We start from the raw sequence: 21,128 nt of genomic DNA, 5'->3' as shown, positions 1-21,128 counted from the left end.
CTGTATGCTGACAGGACTAAGCCAATAAAGATAGAAAACTTGATGATCCTAGAGAGAGGGGAGAGAATTGCTGGATCCATGTCCTAAACACACTAGCAGAGATAGGACCTAGTGTACAACTGGAGGGTTCACCTTATATAGGAAGGCAAATGCTTCATGGGTGAAGGGACAGTTTACTGATACTGATGAGAGAAAGTGGGTAAATATGGAGGTGGGAAATCCTCTCCTGATTGCTTCAGTTTTGCACATATCATCTGGTACTTATGACCTGTAAACAAAAGCCAAAAGAAACAATTTAACAACAGCATGGCATTCTGGGAGCCTAGATGGCTCCCAGAATGGTATTAGGGCTCCTTTCTCACTTGCCCTCTGGGTTTCTGTTCTCTAAAATCCTTGCAATCACTAAATGGCATAACTTTTTCTACAAAAGAAAGGCAGGGAACTAGGGGGCACAAAGGAGTCACTGATCCATATTGACTCTGAAATCTAGCAGGGCAAATGCTGAAAGTTCCTTGATTAAGTCTCAACACTGGGAAAAGAATTCTCCATGACTTTCATCTCTAGGCTCCTGCTTCCAACCTCTGAGTCATCTTTCCCTTTTGATGAAAGGTGGCATGTGTTAGCTGCTGAGCACTTTCTCAGCCTGCTTCCTGCCAGCAGAATGCTAGGGGTGTCCAACAGCCTCTTTTCATTTTGTACTGGTTCTTGTCCTGTTCAGTCCTTGCTACAGTGGATTTCCTGCAAATCTCACCACAATAGACAAAAGTTATACCCATAGATCTCTCCAAGAGGAACTCTTCTCTACCTGTACCTTGGGCTCCTGCTAAAAAGGCTAGAAGTCCTATTGTTTGACTGAGAGCCTTTAGTGTGACTGAAGAGTACCCTAAGGCATTACCTTCTCAGGTCTTAACAAAAGGCTTTACAGGCACAGCCTCGGCTTTACCTTTAGACCACCATTCTCCCTGGAATGGGTCTTGAATTGATCTTTGGCATGTCTTAATTTCATCACCCTTTGCCAACCAGAAAGGCTGAGAATTTTCAAAATCATCAAGTTTTGGCTCCTTTTTTAACAGTGCTTCCCTCAATTTATTTATTTCCCCCCATACTTTAAGCAGCAAGAAGGAACCAGGGGGCATCTGCAATGTTTTGCTCAGTTTACTTAGCTAGCTCTCTCAGTTCATAAAACACACTTTCTGCTTACCATAACTACAAACGATAATGTGGCTAAACTTTCAGCCACTACATAACAAGGATCCCCTTTCTTCCAGTTTCTTTCCTTTAAGACCTCGTGACAATCGCCTCAAAGTCCTGTATTTTACAGTGTGTTCAAGGTACTCTAATCTTATACTAACACTCTCCTCAAAAGTCCACTGCCCTGTTCCAAAGTCACTCCCACAGTTTAGATGTTCACCAAAAAGCACCCCACTATTGGTACCAAAATCTGTAGTTCTCTCTCTTTTTTTTGGATGCAGGGTCTTGCTCTCTTGCTCAGGTTCTCGCTCTCAGCTTATTGCAGCTTAGACCTCCCAGGCTCAGGTGATTCTCCCACCTCAGCCTCCCAAGTAGCTGGACTACAGGTGCGCACCACCTCGCCCAGTTAATTTTTGTATTTTTAGTAGAGATGGGGTTTTGCTATGTTGCCCAGGCTGGTCTCAAACTCCTGGGCTCAAGCGATCCACCTGCCTCAGCCTCACAATGTGCTGGGATTACAGACGTGAGCCACCACACCCGGCCTAGTTATCTATTTCTATGTAACAATTCATTTTCAATCACAGTAGCTTAAAACAATATTTATTATCTCAGTTTATGCGGATCAGAAATCCAGCTGGGTAAGCTAAGTGCCTCTGGTTCAAGGACTCTCACAAGGCTGCAGTCAAGGTGTTGGCTGCGGCTGCAGTCATTAAGGCTTGACTATCGAGGATCCGCCACTCACTCACCAGGTTTTTGGCAGGCCACTAGCTATTAGGCCTAGACATCTTTGGCTCGTGGGCCTTCCCACAGGGCTACTTAACAGTGTAGGGGCTCTGAGAGAAAGGTAGAGAGGGCAAACACCCAAGATAAAAGCCACAGTCTCTTTGTAACCAAATCTTGGAAGTGACATCTCATAGCTTTTTCCATATTCTATGCATTCAAAGTGAGTCACTAGGTCCAGCCTATAAGGGGAAGAGAATACACACGGTATGAATATCAGGAGATGGGGATCACCAGGGACCATCTTAGATGCTGCCTATCATAGACCAGCTGAACGTATTACAATGTATTGGTTAAGAGTACAGACTCTGAAGCAAGACTGCACATTGAATCTTCCTTCCCTGCTGTAAGATGAAACAAGGCAATAGTAATGAAAGCATCCTATCATAGGAGGCACTCGGGAATCTGTTTTCTTATCCCTTTAACAATCGAAAATTTCTCCAGTTTGAATATTATCAGCAGATATCCAATACTACAGCAACTTGTTGAGCAACAAGCAAAAATGGTTTTGATTTTCAATGACTCCAAGAAACTTATTTTTAATAACCTTAATTTAATAAAATTAAACACAAAAATAAAAATAAATATCTAAAAATACTGAATTATAGCAGAGGAGAACATAGACACAGTAACAATTGATCTTCCCAACATGTGCTCTGTCCCCCCACCCCTGCCCAGCCTTTGGCATCTACTGTACTGTTTAGTGAGACTTTCAGTCCCATCTTGCCAAAAAAAACGTAATTTTTTTTACCTAATTGGCAATTTCAAGTACTGTACAAGAAGCAGAATAAATAGATCATTAAGAATATTTTTATGTGGATGCCAATTTATCTAAGAAATAATACTGAACAATTCTACTGGGAAATAATCATGCCCATTTTACAGATGAGACGCAAGAGCAGAAAGATCATGTGTCTAATACACAGCAGGCTAATGACTAGGCCAGGGACAGAAATGTAACTAGCATATGATATGAAACACCATGAAACCACAGTCAGTTTCCTGATTTTCATGGACACAAGAATCTGGCCAGAGATTAAAGGGTTCACTTCACACTCAGGAAAAATAATTAGACAGTTATTTTAGGGAATGAAAGCTCGGTCTTTATTTATTTAACCTCTGAATCAATGGCCTATATGTAAACAAGCAAGTAAACACTATACAAGTTAATACACAATTAAGACAGTACAGAGCCTATAGATTTGGGTTAAGTGAAACCCAAACCTAATTTTTTTTTTTTTTTTTGAGATGGAGTCTTGCTCTGTCGCCCAGGCTGGAGTGCAGTGGCGCAATCTCGGCTCACTGCAAGCTCCGCCTCCTGGGTTCACGCCATTCTCCTGCCTCAGCCTCCCGAGTAGCTGGGACTACAGGCGCCCACCACCACGCCCAGCTAATTTTTTGTATTTTTAGTAGAGACAGGGTTTCACCGTATAGCTAGGATGGTCTCGATCTCCTGACCTCATGATCTGCCTGCCTCGGCCTCCCAAAGTGCTGGGATTACAGGTGTGAGCCACCGCACCTGGCCCAAACCCATTATTGTAGTTGAACACTTTGCTACACAGACAATTCATTATACCTAGAATATCCAATTAACTTCTCAACCAATATCTGTGGAATGTCTATTCTATGCTGGCCTTCAATTACAAGTAACATATGTTCTCTTATTTAATAATAGTAAAAGATGCTAAAAAAAAAAAAAAAAATTTTGAAGCGGAGCACCAAGTTCTCACATTCAGAAAAAGATACTAATTCTAAACAGGAATCCAATGCTTTCAACTAGATTACAACTTTTAAAAGCAATATAGTCATGTGCTGCTTAATGCCAGGAACACATCCTGTGAAATGTATTGTTAGGTGATTTCATAGTTGTGAGATCATCATAGAGTGTACTTACATAAACTCAGATAGCCTAGCCTACTACACACCTACGCTATACGGTATGTATGACCTATTCCTCTTAGGCTACAAACATGTACAGCATGTGACTGCTGAATACTAGACTGTGGGCAATCGTAACACAATGGTATTTATGTATCTAAACACAGAAAAAGGGACAGTAAAGATACAATTGTTATTTATACACTCTTAGGAAACCACCGTAGGATTGAACTGCACTGACTGATGCGTTCAACTGTATTGATGAATGATGCAGTTCATAGCTAACTGAAACGTCTTTACGCGGTACATGACTGTACAGTTTTCTAGAACCAAGGAGAAAGGAGAGTTAGTGAAGTAAGACTACAGCTCCTAAAATAGATTTTTGTTGTTGTTGGGAAAAGGACCAGAGGAAATGTATCTTGGGCAGTTAATCCTCCACCCTCCCTTTCCCATTTGTCAATATGTGTGCTTTGACCACGCTGCTTTTCTACTCCTCCAAATGAACAATTTAAAATCTACAATGAGTATTTACTTACTTGGTTCCAAATTTAGTCCTTAATTTATACATTTTACAACAAAGTTCCATATTCTGGTTTGAAACATGACCAAAAAGAGATAGTTGTTTAACATTAAATGTCACATTAAAACAAATAGTAAAGGCAGCTTTCCTAAATAACTGAAGCTATACTATCTTTTAGCTTTCATGCATAAGACTTTCCTCTCTACTTAAAATCTTTATTTTCACTGTCAAACCCTGACCTCAAGGCCCTTTTACCTCATACCTGAACAACTACAATGGTAACTGTTCTCTATGCCTTCTCTGATCCCATCTCCTGCTCTTCCTTGCCCTCCCACGCCCTAGAAGTCATGAGCTATTCTCAGTAAACTCCTCTATATACTTGACCTCTCTTCTGTGAAATTCTCTTTACTCTTGATCTTAAGGAAACCTGACTGCCCCTGAGATTACTGTTGCTTCTACGGGGCAAGCATCTACCTTACTCCCCATTACCACACAGTTTTGGACCTTCCAGGTACCCTCTTCCTTCCTTCCCAATACTGCTTCCAAACTACTTCTTTTCCCTTCAGGCAAACTGCACCTATCACCTGCTAAATATGGCTCCCTGATTTCATCTCCATTGTTACTCTTATCACTCTGATAACTTCAGCAGCCACACAGATTCAACACTTTGGCCTTCTTGTTGAAATCTTTAGCACCAACTGTATTTTTCCACCACTTTACCTAAAGCCATTCACCTAGCATCATATTCTAACACAATCATCACCTATAAAAATTTCAAGTATTCTATTATCACACCATCAAGCATTTGCTTACAATAGTAGTTTGACCCCTGTGGCAATTCTCCAGCCTCCTTAAGATCTCTAGTTTACAGGTTGATCGTACCACTTTTTCACTATTACTCCTTCTCATGTTCTACTTCCCTCCTAAGCCAGTTTAGATCCTATGGCCCCATACTATACAGAGTCTTCTCCAAAAAATCTTAATTTCCTTGTCCTCTTTTCCCTTACTCTAACTTATTTGGTAGCTCCAACCATGTACTTACTTCTCTCCTGCATTTAAATAACAGAAGATCGCTGGATAAAACTCACACAACTGACTCGCCACCACATACATCAAATTTATGATCACAAATCTTAAGCCTACTTCATCTCTGTAGTAAATTTACTCCCCATTTTTTTGAGATTACTATTTTATACCTTGCTTCACTCCTCAAATCTGCAATACAGTAGTTATGTGTCACTTAACAGGAATGTGTTCTGAGAAATGCATCACTGAGCAATTTCATTGTGTGAGAACATCAAAGCGTGCTTACACCAACCTAGATGGTCTAGCCTACTACATACCTAGGCTATACAATACAGCCCATTGCTCTAGGTTATCGTCTTGGTCCATTTAATGTCGCTATAAAGGAATACCTGAGGCTGTGTAATTTATAAAGAAAAGAGGTTTATTTGGCTCACAGTTCTGCAGGTTCTGCAAGAAGTGTGGCACTGGCACCTGCATCTGGTGAGGTTCTCTGGCTGCCTCCAGTCATGGCAGAAAGGGAAGGGGGGGGCTGAAGTCACCAATGACCTCCATATTGCTAAACTCAGGCTTCTGCCCTCATCGTTCCACCAAAATAACCTTTGCTAAAGTCACCAATGACCTCCATATTGCTAAACCCAAGGACGGTTTTCAGTGTCTTGCCGTAATCTCTTATCTTGATTTCCTAATGTCCTGGTTTTCCTCCTTAAGAATAAGGTCTCCAAAACCTAGTTCCTTGCTTCCTTTGAAAATCTTGGCCAGGCACACTGACTAAGGCCTGTAATCCCAGCATTCTGGGAGGCCGAGGCAGGCAGATCTCTACAAGTCGGGAGTTCAAGACCAGCCTGGCCAACGTGGTGAAACCCCGTCTCCATTAAAACTACAAAAATTAGCCAGGCATGGTGAGGGTGCCTATAATCCCAGCTGTTTGAAGGCTGAGGCAGGAGAATTGCTTGAATCCAGGAGGCAAAGGGTGCAGTGAGCCAAGGTCATGCCACTGTGCTCCAGGTTGGGTAAAAGAGCAAGACTCCGTCTCAAAAAGGAAAAGAAAAGAAAATTCATTCTTCTCCAGGCATTAACTTCTCTTCTTGCTCTACGTTCCTCCCTAGACCACTATCATTTTAAGCCATTATGAGACCCGCTTGGGGCATGCAGATTTCTCACAATAAAGGAAAGCCTCTATCTTTCCTTCTGTTTCCAGACTTAGGTGGCCATGTAAGCAATATTTCCTCTTGAACATCTCAAAGTTACCCAAGTACTAAATCCAAAACCAAACCCATGATCCCTTTCATCTTCTCTCCTACAAAAACCTGGTCCTTTTCTAAATTACAACATCCTGTCAATTTTACCTTCTGAATCTCTCAATACAGCTCCACTTCCCTCTAGCCCATTCTAACATGACCTTCCCTGTCACTCAGACTCTTACATGACAATCACCTAACTTCTCTCTGCACTTTTACTCTCCTCTAATCTGTGTAGGTATCTTTTTAAAAAACAAATCTAATTATAAACTTCACTTCACCCTACTCCCAATCCTACTTATAATCTTTTAATGGCTTTTCACTGTCAAGTACCATACCGATCATGGTATCTGATCTTAAATGTTATCTGAACTGAGCCTGATCTTAAATGTTATCTGAACTGAGCCGTTGTCTACATTTTGTGATAATTCAACTTACTATTAACTCTAGTTCTCTACTTGTATAGAGCAACTAGAGTGACAAAGTAGTGATAAAAAGCACTAAATGACTAACGTGAAACCTGAACAATAAGGTGTTGTTGTTACCTTATTTTTGTTTCACACAAAAGAACTTCCAGAAACTTTCACAAGTTATCTCAATAATCTCTTAGTCCCATTTTAAAGATTAGGAAACATGCTAGAAAGATGATACACTGACAAATGGCACAACTAAGACCTAAAACTGTATCTTTTGACTCAAAGTCTGTGATTTCCAAGTTTTATGATAAAGCCACCAGTCACTCGCTACTTCGTTTCTAAAATGGCTGATATGCATTTTTCTAAGATTATTCCATGAATGTTCCTAAGAATACATCTTTTTCATAACTTGAAAAATCAAGGTATATGCAGTTAAGTAACTGTCTCAAGTAACAAAGGGGGAAGAAAGCAGAATTCAGGTTTCCTTATTTTCATTTCTCTACTCTAGCCTTGTGCCATGCTGAATGGTAGTACAGGTAGTGTCCCTCATCTGTGGGAAATATCTTCCAAGACCCTCAAGTAGATGCCTGAAACTTTGGGTAGTACTGAATTCTATATATACTATGATAAAGTTTAATTTGTACATTAGGCACAGTAAGAGATTAATGATAACTAATAACAAAATTGAATAATTATACTATAATAAAAGTTACATGAATGTGGTTTCTTTATCTCTCTCAATACTTTTGGAAAGTGATTGACCTTGGGTAACTAGAGCTACAGAAAGTGAAGCCATGAATAACGGGGACTACTATACTGATAAACTGGACACCACTGAACAAATACAAAACGAGGTTAATTGTGGTATAGCAAGTTTTAGGGATGGACAAACCACAGTTCAAATTCTAACTCTGACAACTGCAAACTGTATAACTTTACAAGTTAACTGAAATATCTGCTTTCTCATCTGAAAAATGAAGATAATAGCTAACACCCAGGTGCACTGAGGACTAAATGTTATCATTCAATAGACAGTTTAAAATAAAATAAAATAAAACAAAATCAGGTTCTCCCAAAAGAAGCTAGTGTAAAATGAAATAAGAGCCATAGTTTTTAAAAGATGAGATTGAGTTTCCAGGTCTGCCATTTACTGCTTGTCATATACTCTCTCATAGTTGCTTTCCTCACCTGTACAATAGAGATAATGATACTTAGTCCTTAGCAATGTTGTGAGGATGAAATAGCACATAAAAGAACTTCACTTACATGTGTTAATTGAATAGCATACAAAAAATCATTATTATCTATGTACACAGATTTGAATAGCATACAAAAATCATTATTATCTGTGTACACTGATTCTCTGCCATGGTGTTATAAATTTGTTAAGGGCACACTATGTCTTCGCTCTATTGCCCAGGCTGGAAAGCAGAGGCACAATCTCAGCTCACTGCAACCTCCGCCTCCTGGGTTCAAGGGATTCTCCTGCCTCAGCCTCCTGAGTAGCTGGGATTACAGTTGCGTGCCACCACGCCCAGCTAATTTTTTGTATTTTTAGTAGAGATGGGGTTTCAGCATGTTTGCCAGGATGGTCTCGATCTCCTGACCTCATGATCTGCCCACCCTGGCCTTCCAAAGTGCTGGGATGACAGGTGTGAGCCACTAAGGCCGGCCAGGGCGCACTATGTCTTTAATCATCTTTGTATTTGCAACAGCTGGTTCTACCCATTATGGGCATTCATTAAATGTTGGCTGAACTGATTTATTAAGAAGACAGAATTGATCTATGATAAAACAACAGTTCAAAATAAAATCCAGAAGTTCATCCACATAGAGCATGAATAAGAGAGTGCCTGATGCCTGTCCAGCTAAGACTGCTCAGACAGGGAGAACATATCCTGTTTTCTGGTAATTTAAGTAAGTGGTCTATAATTATGTTTATTGGATATAAATTATACAATCATCAAACAAGTAAGTTCCCTCAGTACAGGAATCATATCTGTCTGTCTCTTCCTCTCCCTGTTTTTGATGATGGCGATGACAGAGGGAGAATAAATGACACAATGAATGCTTAATAGTACTGTATACCTCAAAAAAAAAAAAGTTTACAACAAACAGTGGGGATTTTCTCCATCAGGAGGCAACCTTAACAAGGGCTCCCAAGCCATGAGTACTTAACATACAAATTAAGCAGGAAAATATTTCACAAAAAACTAGTTTGTGTTTATCAAAGTTCTCCCTATACAAATTCAAAGATACCCTCAACATGACAGAGAAAACACTTGGGGTGGTGAGTAGTCTGTCTATGCAAATGTTCAAAGCAAAAAGTTGGCTTGTACTAGTTATTTACCGAGCATCTATTGTGGGCCATTCACCATGTTAAGTATGTTTCACAGATTATCTCAAACCTTCACAACAATTCTGAGTGCTACTATTTTCCCTATATGACAAATGAAACTGAGGCTCAGAGAGGTTAAGTAACTTGTTAACAGTCAAACACTTGGAAATGGCAGAGGTGGGATTGAGACCTAGTGAAGTTTCTGAAACCCATATTCTTTTCACCACCTCAGGCTGCCAACTGACGCTACCAAATTCACTAAAAAAGAGGATGACTCAACAGGAAAGCGGGGAGAAAATCTGGCAAAGAAGTATAGAGACAGCACAAGATAGCATTCTATCTCAGAGTTCTAGACACACGGGAGCAAATTAACGAGCTGCATCTAACTACACAAATGAAAATGCCTGGATAAGCTATAACTTTTACTCTTCAATTCTACAGGTTCTAAAAATGTCTATCTGCACCAATTCAGAGGTACTGACAACTAAACACAGTCCAGTAATTTTTCTAGAATACTCAGAAAGGGTGCCTTTGACCCATTACTGATACCAAACCAAGCAAGCAATGGAGGTGATACATGTATGTTTGACAGTTTTCTCTGTTCACCTGGACCTAAACATCCTTGTGGAACTGGGCATTTTTCAGGCATATCTACTGCTACATAAAATTCACTTCACAGAATTTCAGAACAAGAAGAGGTTCAGTTCAATCATCTTATGGATGTGGAAACTGAGTCTCAAAATAGTCAAATGACTGCCGAAAGTCACATGGCTTGGTACTGGCTAAACCTCCACTAAAACGCTCATCTCCTATTCCTAGTCCACAGCAGCTCCTCTGTGCCTCCCACTGAATGCGTGACCAGCCAGGTTTCCTTCTACGTATCTGGGCATTATTTGCTATGGCTCCTTCTGCACATCCTCAATGAAGTAAACAAAGGCACTGGGCTAGATAACACAAATAATAAAAGAGATAGAGCTGACCTGCTTTTTGCCCTCTAGGCAGTGCTACCCAAGCCTTCAGGTGTCATGGCACACACAGGAAATATTTTTTATAGCACAAAGTGGTAAACAAATTAGGGAGAACATGATCAAAGTGACCAGGGGATTCCCAAGCACCAGCTGGCTGCTCCAAGGGTTGTGGGGTATAGTAATCTTGGCATATTTTTATCTCAATCTGGCATGAGGCATTGGTAGGGAAGCTCTATTCCGGGGTTAATAAGTAAAAAATCAATTGAGATAAATATACAAATAACTGTAATGTAAACACAAAGGAAATAACTAAGGAGACTGTCACTGTCTGCTGTCATCAAACATAAGTGAGTGAAAATGAGATTAATTCAACTTGCTTCCTTTCATAACTCCTCTTCCAAACAAATCAAAAGACAGAACAGCCCATCCTTCAGGTCAACAGGGCTGATCAATCCCACCCACAAGGCTGCAAAGAGCCTGCACAGATGACTAGTTTACAGGGAGGCGAAAACTACTCAATGCACATTAGTGTGTCAGAAAAGTTCCGAGCTCTTACAAAGACTACACAAAAAAATCAATAGAGGAGAGAAAATAATATTTCAAGGTCATATTCAAACATGAAGGGAGAAGAACGGAAAGCAGCCCCTCCCAACACACACATATATACATATACGTCTTCTGTGAACAAGCTCCATCTCTCCAAACGCAGTTAAAATTTGCTTTCTGATAATTTATAAATTTAGCCTGCGTTAGCCAAGTAGGTTCCTGCAATTCCAGACATCTGGGCTGAAGGGCAAAGGGCAAAGGGAAACTTTCAAAAAGCTGGCTAGTAGCCAAGGGCATCACATCTAGTAGGCTCCCTTAGCAACACACAACAGCTGTTTGCTCGAGAGACATACTGCCATCTTTGCAACGGACTATAAGATGTTCTTGTCTTAACAACTAAAAATTGCAGGCGGGTGCGGGGAGCAGTTTCTGTATTATTTCCTCTGACATTCCTCTAAAAGTTATCACATATCATAATTTACAAACTTCTCCAGTTCTAGAAAGTTTTCCTCCATCCCAAACTACAATGCTACAATTAATGGTAAATTACTATAATAGAAGGTACTACATTCCTGGCAAACATAAAATGCTTTATAATGTCTGATTATTAATTACTATTCTAACTGCTATAGACTTGATTTCTAACTATGGGCAAGTCACTCTTTGTGACTTAATTACTTTCCTCATACAATTTTAATAACAGTAGTGAGTGACCTACTTCACAAGGCTACTGTGAAGGATAGTAATAATTAATAGATAAAAGCTTAAGAAAACTTATTCCTAATTAATAATCATGCCACCTATTGGCTCTCAATATCTAAAGACATGGCTTATGAAGGTCAGTACCGCCAAAACAAAACACAAGTCGATCCTGAGCCACCAGGAAGACTGCAGTTCCTGAAGCAACCAGCTCACTTCACCTGCCCCACTTGCCTTCTCCAAACCTACCAAGCCCGGGGGATGGTACTGCGCAGGGAGTTCAGCCCTTGCACCTAAGTCTGACAAGATAAATAACATAGGGGGAGGAAATAAACAATGTCACAATCACTGCTAGGTTTTAAAAACCTAACACCTTGGAACAGAAGGGGATGTGGCAGTCTGTGCTCTATGGGGAGGCCATTTGTGCAACAGCAGAACCTCGCAGCTTTCCACTCCTTATATGTGCAAGTGCAAACCCTCACCCACAGCACTCTGTACTCACCCAGAGGTACATCATGTCAGATCGGGCTGCTCAAACTCAGCGGTCAGTGGATCCTGGACTGCAAAAAGGCACTTCAGCGAACCGTAGGAAAGAAGATGCCAGAACTGGGGGGCAAGGGTTTGAGGTGGGGAGAAACCCCCCAAAATCACTTGAGTTAAAAAATCCTAAAAAAAAAAAAAAGACTGGTCTCCTCCCCCCTCCTCTCCAGCTGACTGTTCTGTTGTTCTCTCTCCTCCCTCTCACCCTCCCTCCGTCCCTCCGTCCCTCCCTCTCTCTCTCCCTCTCTGTTTCTCCCTCTCTCTCTCTCTCTCTCTCTCTCTCTCTCTCTCTCTCTGGGAGTTCCCAGCCCTGAGTATCTGAACTAGAGTGTACAGCACACTCGCTCTGTATTTGCCTTCAGGGAATCTCTCTCTGTAATTCTACTTCTAGAAACACAATCACCACTCACAAAGATTATTGCAAAAGACAGGGACGGGTGGGGTCAGTTATAAACCACCAGCACCAGTTTCTAGTGCTAGATATACATTAGTTTAAGATGAGTTCTTTAAACATGAATGAAGCAATCAAAAATCTCTGCCCTCTAAGATCCAGGTGAGTGAGCCAAGCTTTCCCTCTGCCCCAACTGTGGAGCCCCTTGCAGAAGCCAAGCACACACACAGAACCTGCTCAGAGCCCACATTCCTTTCTCACAATGTCTGCTGGACACCACTATTCTTTATGTCATTTCACCACTAATAATTCTTAAATCTTACAAGATTTTAAAACACAAGAAAACTTAAGATATAAAACTGAATAGGCTTTTCATCTTTTTTATTACTACTGCCCTAGTTCAGATCAACATAGCCTGGCTTCTGAAAGAGTCAAGTGGATCATGAGCTCCTAGCATGGTACAGACACTTTACTCACCACGTAGGCAGGCTAAGGTGCACGGCCTGGGTTTCAATTCTAGATCTACAAGTAATATCATTATGGCCTGGGGAAAGTTTCCAGCCTGTCCAGGCTTCTGTTTCCTCAACCAAAAAATAGGTATAATACTCCTTTCAGAGGTGTTGGAATGATATAACTACGTAAACGGTCGCCATGTTCCTGGTGACCATGTTTTCTAATTTCAGTTCAGTTCAAACATTTATTAAGTGCCTCCTATTGCCAGGCAAGTTTTTATTCATTATGCCCAGTGGTGAACAAGTATTATCAAGTCACCTGTCCTAATGGTTTTTATTCAGAAAATCACGTAATTATCCCCCATATTCTAATGCCAATGTCAAGGCCCATGTTCCTTGCTTCCCTGAGCCATTTCTCCATGTTCAAATCCAAAAGCACACCCCAGCTGCGAGTGAGCTCTCCTTTCTCTGTGGGGCCTGGTGTTTGTAACATGGCACTGACCACCTCTGCGGGCTACTTCTCCAAGTATTCCTATAGCAAACCACTTTTCCTTTGCACATCTTCCTTGGTGGAGACCTAACATCTCATCTTGACTCATCTATTTTTGGCCATGGAGTCTTTTGCATAGTACCTAGCACATAGTAGGTGCAAAAAACATTCTCAAAGGATAATAGGTTTTGAGGAATATTCCACTCCTTCCCACTTATTAAAGAAAAAACAAAAAATAAAAAATAAAATAAATAAATAAAAAGCAAATAAAAACCACCTTTCAGCTGCCTCAGGGTTTTGGCTCCCCCTCAGACATGTTGAAACAGCTCCTTCCTGCTTATAAAATCTCCAAGTAAGGTCTACAAGTCTCACACTCAAGGTAGGCCCCATGCAGGTACTTTCACTCTCCCTACCTAATATTCCCACTGTGCGTGCTCTGGGCTTAGTTACCTGCTGTAGTGGGGTTTCTTCCTCTTAGGGTAGAAATAGAATCACTTTTCCTTTTCTTCCACACTGAACGCATGCTTTCCGCAGAAGAACCTTTTCTCTCCTCTCACCTTAAACTCCCAGCTCACTTAAACTTGGAGAGGTGGGGCAGGTATTCTTCTTGGCCCCACCCAAACCTTTTCTTTTTCTCTACAGAGAACCTCACTGCTTCTTCTGAAGGCAAGATTACCACATTTCTAGTACAAAAGAGGAGAAAGAACTTCCAAGACTGAAACTGAGACAGCCTGTTTTCTAAATAAAAAAGAAAAATAAATCTTGACTTTCCATAAAATGTTACTTAGACTCTTTTACATGTCCATAATCAGTTTTTAAACACAACTTCCCTCTCTAGTTTCATAGCTCATGCCCTAAATCTTAAGTCACCAACACTCCCTCTACTATACTCTAAATAACTATATTAAAATTACACTGACAAGAGATTCATTTTTTCGAACTCTTTGAAGAGTCTGTTATTACTCGACACTCATTCTTTTTTTTTTTTAAACCTCAATGGTGGAATACTATTCACTGTGTACAGGATTTTCTAAAGAGACCACCTGGCTAGGTGCTCAAACCACATGGGCTGACCCAAAAGACGCCAAAACCAAGAGTTACTCAGGAGGCACTAAATGGTGACGGTCTTGGCCGGTTTCACATCCTCAATTTCAGCAGCCAGCCAGCAGTAAGTACGCTGACGCCGCAGCACCTCGATGGCCTTGAGTTCCAGTGGTGGTGCCTGAATACCAAGGTCTTCTAAGCTGGGCAGGTGAGACAATGTCACGTCTGTGATGTGAATCCGCTCTACTTTATCCCTTGTTGTCCAGGGCTCAAATGGGCTTATTTCAAAGTCTCTTGCTACCCACTGATAGGCAAAACGTGGCAAGGGGTACGGGAGGAAGAGTCTGTGAGCTACAGCAAAGATGTACTTCACCAGGTCAAAGAGGAGGTACCCATTTGGCCCAATGAAAGCAAAGGTTTTCCCAAGGGCATCAGGATCCTTAACTGCATTAACAATTCCTTTGGATACATCTACGACATAGCGGTTGTTTAACTGCCTTCCAGCCCAAGGAAACAAAGGGGTATAGCACCAAACCAACACATATTTGCAAAATAATTAAGGAATCTATCCTCTCTTCCAAAGATGTCCAACAGCTTTATGATAATGGCTTCTGGAAATGCATCTCTCACTGCTTTCTCTCCAACAGCCTTATTTCTCAAATACCTAGAAGAGCTTTTAATATTCGCATTCAGATGCGAAACATGAATGAATTTTCCAACTTCGACTTCCTTGGACACCTGAGCAATTGCTTGGGGGATCTTCACAAAAACATCCTCAAAATCAAAGTTTTTGATTTCCCAGTCTCATCCAACAAGACTGATGACCACATTGCTGTGTTCCACTACTCGTCGGACAGAATCTTTATCTCTCGCGTCCCATTCCAGAAACAGAAGCTAGCCCAGGTCACCCATGGGACGAAGGTGCATGATGTCATATGTATCACACCGATAGGGAATGATCACCTGTGACCCCATGCGTCCAAGGTGGTTGACAACACATTGGCCCAGGAATCCTGTTGCTCCAAACACAGTGGCCACGATCCCACTGACTGAGGAACGTCCACCTCATGAGGTATGAGGGCATGATGAAGCTGGCAATGGAGTGGGCCGTGACACACAGATGTGGCTATTGCAGTAATGGCAGAACATGACATTGGCAGGGCCCAGGAACCCAGGATTGTGCAGCAGCCACCATCTTCTCCCACAATCCTTTTTTTGTTTTCTTTTTTGTTTTTTTTTGTTTTGTTTTTTGAGACAGGTCTCACTCTGTAGCCCAGAGGCTGCAGTGCAGCGGCGTGATCGCGGCTCATCGCAATCTCTGCCTCCCAGGCTCAAGTGATCCTCCCACCTCAGACTCCAGAGTAGCTGGGACCACAGGCGCACGCCACCATGCCTGGCTAATTTTGTTGTATTTTTGGTAGAGACGGGGTTTCACTATGTTGCCCAGGTTGGTCTCAAACTCCTGACCTCAAGTGATCCACCTGCCTGGGCCTCCCAAAGTGTGGGATTACAGTCATGAGCCACCATGACCACTGGCAGTCATTCATTCTCAACCAAGTATCAATAAAATAAATATAATGAAATTCTGGATCTTCATACTGTAACTTTATAGTGTTATCTTTTAATCAAGTTTGGGATAGGATAAAGATAAAAGGTTGGGCACGGTGGCTCACGTCTGTAATCCCAACACCTTGGGAGGTCGAGGCGGGCAGATCACCTGAGGTCGAGACCAGCCTAACCAACATAAGAAACCCTGTCTCTACTAAAAATACAAAAATTAGCTGGGCATGGTGGCGCATGCCTGTAATCCCAGCTACTCAGGAGCCTGAGGCAGGAGAATTGCTTGAACCCGGGAAGCAGAGGTTGCGGTGAGCCGAGATCCAGCCATCGCACTCCAGCCTGAGCAATGAGAGCGAAACTCTGTCTCTAAAATAAAATAAAATAAAGATAAAACACATACCCTGCAGCAAAGCAGGAGAAAAATACCAAGAAAAGAAACCCTCAAAATAAAGAAAAGTTTAAATATGTCACAAAAACTCTGAAAACTACCTCTAAAACTCCCATGGCTGGAACCATCATAAACTTTTTTGGAACCACAGGAAGGGCTTGTAAATTCCTATTGTAAATGCATCCATTCCTTTTCTGATTATAATCTTTAAAATTAGGTGGTCAGTCTGGTTAGAAATAAAACTCTTCTGTACGTTTCCTTTATGAATACATACAAAAACCAAAAACCCACAGGGAAGCTATCTTTTTTATTCATGCTCCTGCATGTTCACATTTTTCTACCTTTAAAAAAAAGGAAAAAAAAAAAAAAAAAAAAAACCAAGAAAGAAAAAAAGGGGAACAAAGTGGCAGGAGAAGAAAAAAATTTCTTTCCAATTATCAAAGTCAAATAAGGAAAGCTATGCTTTGTAACTATGTACAATTCACATTAAGAGACAAAAAGGTGTAAAAACTCTACACTATAAAGAGACTCTAAAAAGAATCATCCAGAGATTAAGATGCCTACACACTTCATTCTATCAGGAGAGCATGTTATCAGACTTTGTGACTGATAGCTTATCACCCTGTCTGTGAGTTCAGAAGAGAGAATGTGTCCATTTGAGCACTGAAGAAAGTCTTCCGAGGAGGGCCCACGAGGAAGTTTCTGACATGCTTGCTTCTGAGAAAGAAAAATCAGATAATCTGGGACAGCAATATGAGTATTGCCAATAATTCCAACCTTGCATCCTGAATTCCTACATCTCAAAAATGCTGGATTTTATAATGTGAGTCTTGTGGGCAGAAAGGGTTTGGAGCCACATTTTAGATTCTCTGCCTCTGACTCCAACAATTCAAGAGGCTACTTGTTTTGTTTGTTTTTGAGATGGAGTCTCACTCTGTGACCCAGGTTGGAGTGCAGTGGCATGATCTCAGCTCACTGCAACCTCGGCCTCCCGGGTTCAAGTGATTCTCCTGTCTCAGTCTCCCAAGTAGCTGGGATTACAGGCGCCTGCCACCACACCCAGCTATTTTTGTATTTTTAGTAGAGACCGGGTTTCACCATGTTGGCCAGGCTGGGAGGCTACTTTTTTTTACACGAGGTTCTCTGTGGTTATAAGAGGATAGTGGGGGGAAGTAGGTATACCGGGGGAGCTAGCACAATTTCTCAAAAATGTACCTGAAAAATCAAGCACTAAAAATTTTTCATAAGAAATCTGAGGCAACCCTCTATACATAGTTTATATTCCTATCACTTCCTGGACTGGTAGAGACAATACAGACTCACCAAAACAACACCGAGCTAGAGAAATGAGATGTATGAGTATTGTCTATGAATCTGACTTAAAAAAAAAAAAAAAAAAAAAAAAAGTTGAAAGAATGAGGCTCTTTTTCCCTCACTTCCTCTCAGCTTAAAATAGCAGGGATTCCCACAGGGCAATCTCTAATAGAATTCTGCTACTCAAATGTGACACATGGACCAGCATCAGCAGAATGAGCATCAACTGGAAACTCCTTAGATTTGAAGAATCTCAGGCCCCACCCTAGACTTACAAAATCAAAATCAAATGATAACAAAAGCCCCAGGTAATTCTCAGGCACACTGAAATCTGAGAAGCTGGTCTAGACAGAGGCACTGGCCACATGCAGCAGTAGAGACTCATGGGAGAAGGGGTAAATATGGCTGCCACTTTCCAGTTAGAGGATGTAAACCACCGTGGAAGACAAAACAGTGAACATTCCTACTTGCTGATTTCAATATAACACCACCAGCAGCTACTATTTACTCAGAGCATATTATGTGCCACAACTTTGCATGCATTATCTCATTGCATCTTCACAATACCTCTGTAAGATAGGCCCTATTATCTTTTTCACAGATCAAAGGAAATTGAGGCTCAAAGTGGTAACATAATACACTCATGGTCTCACAGCTAGTGAATAAAGAGCCAAAAGTTCAACGTTGGTTTTTAAGACTCCAAGATCGTTTCCACTAAACCATACCTATTCACTGACAAAACTGAATCAAGACTGGAAGAAATCACTGAAAAACTTACCTTGGATATAACCCTGCACTCTACCTCTGCCCATTACCAAGACTTTAAATAACAAATGAAGCCAGGTGTGGTGGTGTTAGCCTGTAATCCTAGCTTCTCAGGAGGCTGAGGTGGGAGGTTTGATTGAGCCCAGGAGTTTGAGACCAGCCTGGGCAACATAGTAAAACTCTCATCTCAAGAAAAAAGTAAAAAACAACAACAAATGACAGAGATAGGGTTTGGGAGTTGGTGTACACATACTGTACATGTGCACTGGCCAAAACACTGCTACTACTGACGTCATTAAGAGAATAGACCCAGAAACTTCTATGAATAGTGGTTACCTTCTATAATGTCTAAACTAAGCTCTAGATGTATACATGGAGAAAGGGGTCCATCTCAAAATTAGCCTCTTGGGAAAGGCAAATAAGTGATCTGTTAGAGCTCTTACTCCCAGTTATTAGGAAACCCAGAGCTACTATCCCTAAAACAGAAAACTGCATTATCTTGACTGGGCGCGGTGGCTCACACCCATAATCCCAGCAATTTGGGAGGCTGAGGCAGGTGGATCACTTGAAGTCTGGAGTTCAAGACCAGCTTGACCAACATGGTGAAACCCTGTCTCTGCTGAAAATACAAACATTAGCCAGGTGTGGTGGTAAATCTGTAGTCTCAGCTACTCAGGAGGCTGAGGCAGGAGAATCGCTTGAACCCTAGAGGCAGAGGTTGCAGTCAGCTGAGAATGCACCACTGCACTCCAGCCTGGGCCATAGAGTGAGACTCTGTCTCACAAAAAAAAAAAAGAAAAGAAAAGAAAAGAAAGCTGCATTATCTTAAAAGACTCATCTTTCTTTATTATGTTTCAATTATACTCTCAAAGAACTTCCCTTACTTCTAACTAACTTTCTCTGGTATCCCCTCCCTACAATTTTTGACCTCATGAAGTCCTACCATCCCGACCACTTTTTCATTACCTACCCACTCCGGTTCTGCACCCACTTTGTCCAATTTTGATGCTGTGTTCCATAATTACAATCTCTCCCTTGCAAATACCCTCAATCATTTGTCCTCTCCATCACTGCCATCTGACAAAACTCCAATCCCGGTTAAATCCAATTGTCTGCCTTTTCTAGTGCCTGTGCCCAATCAGCTGAATGTTGCTGAAGAAAAATCACATAACCAAGCTGACTGACTTCACTATATATTCATGATCACAAACCTCAAATGGACACTCAACGATGCCAAGCAATCCACCAAAGCTGCCCTTGAAAGCTTTCCTACTCCCCAAAATGACTATTTCTTGCTTCTCCTCAAACCTCTCTCATTTGCTCTTCACCACCTACTCTCAGCTAATTTTCTTATTGTATTTTTTTGTCTGTTTGTTTTGAGACAGGATCTCACTCTGTTGCCCAGGCTGGAGTGCAGTGGCGGCATCGTGGCTCACTGCAGCCTTGACCTCCTGGGCTCAAACTATTTCAAACTATTCTCCCACGTCAGCCTCCCAAGTGGCTGGGATACAAGCACATGCCACCACGCCAGCTAAAAAAAAAAAAAAAAAATTAGAGAAGGGGCGGCTCTCACTATGTTGCCCAGACTAGTCTTAAACTCCTGGGTTCAAGCAATCCTCCTGCCCCAACCTCCCAAAATGCTGGGATTACAGCCTTGAGCCACTATACACAACCTCTTAGCTAATTTTCTGCCAGTACACATAACCTCTTAGCTAATTTTCTATCTAAGTATGTAATTTTAAATGAGAAGCATTCAGACAGCATCTTCTTACCACTAAATCTAATGTCCTATAATAAGTAAATGATTAAATGAACCCTAACTTTTTAAAGTTCTCTTTTGACCCCTCATCTCCCTCCAGCTACCTGCTATTTCCCTGCTCACCACTTCAGGGTAAATTGTCTTGAAAAAGTTGTTGGCTGTACCTGTCTCAATTTTTTCACCTCTCATATTCTTCAGTCTACTCAAAACAAAGTTTCCAAGCCCTCCACTCCATTAAATTGATTTATCAAGGTCTACTACTTCCCCATTTATCTGACCTCTTAGCAGGATTCAACAAAGCTGACAACCTTCTTTTTTTTTTTTTTTTTTTTTTTGAGACGGAGTCTGGCTCTGTCACCCAGGCTGGAGTGCTGTGGCCGGATCTCAGCTCACTGCAAGCTCCGCCTCCCGGGTTCACGCCATTCTCCTGCCTCAGCCTCCCGAGTAGCTGGGACTACAGGCGCCCGCCACCTCGCCCGGCTAGTTTTTTGTATTTTTTAGTAGAGAAAGAGGTGGAGTTCTGGCGGTAATGCAAGTGATGGTGAGTGGCTGTAAATACAGATGAAGCTTTGCTCACCTACCCATTGCTCGCCTCCTGCGGTGCGGCCTGGTTCCCAGCATAAATGTAACCAGTATCAGTTTAAGAAATTAAAATAATATTATTCTAGTTTTGACTGTCCTTTTAGATTTCTTCAATGAATGTTACAAAATACAAATAGTATATTACTTTTTTTTTTTTTGAGACAGAGTCTCACTCTGTCGCCCAGGCTGGAGTGCAGTGGCCGGATCTCAGCTCACTGCAAGCTCCGCCTCCCGGGTTCACGC

The 21,128-nt window shown here is 41.5% G+C and overlaps 1 protein-coding gene and 1 pseudogene across 23 annotated transcripts in view; both read right to left on the bottom strand.

The window, feature by feature from the left end:
- The window catches only part of RBFOX2 (RNA binding fox-1 homolog 2), a 359,885-nt gene that overhangs the window by 146,348 nt on the left and 192,409 nt on the right, over nucleotides 1-21,128 (bottom strand). The window contains exon 1 of one of the 22 annotated variants that reach the window (XM_009217206.3): nucleotides 12,103-12,325. The exons of the other annotated variants lie outside the window; for them this stretch is intronic. Coding sequence (XP_009215470.2) covers nucleotides 12,103-12,117 — 15 coding nt within the window. The 5' untranslated portion in view covers nucleotides 12,118-12,325. Of the gene's footprint in view, nucleotides 1-12,102; nucleotides 12,326-21,128 lie in introns of those variants that run through there. 22 annotated transcript variants of the gene reach the window in all.
- Nucleotides 12,374-15,816, bottom strand: LOC103888340 (annotated as a pseudogene). Its single transcript, XR_652814.4, has one exon. The product of XR_652814.4 is annotated as an NADH dehydrogenase [ubiquinone] 1 alpha subcomplex subunit 9, mitochondrial pseudogene (transcript).

This window comes from Papio anubis, chromosome 16 (assembly GCF_008728515.1).
Source record: "Papio anubis isolate 15944 chromosome 16, Panubis1.0, whole genome shotgun sequence".
Classification (NCBI taxonomy): Eukaryota; Metazoa; Chordata; class Mammalia; order Primates; family Cercopithecidae; genus Papio; species Papio anubis.
Note: the sequence above shows the minus strand (reverse complement) of the source record. Positions and strands in the feature narration are given on the sequence as shown.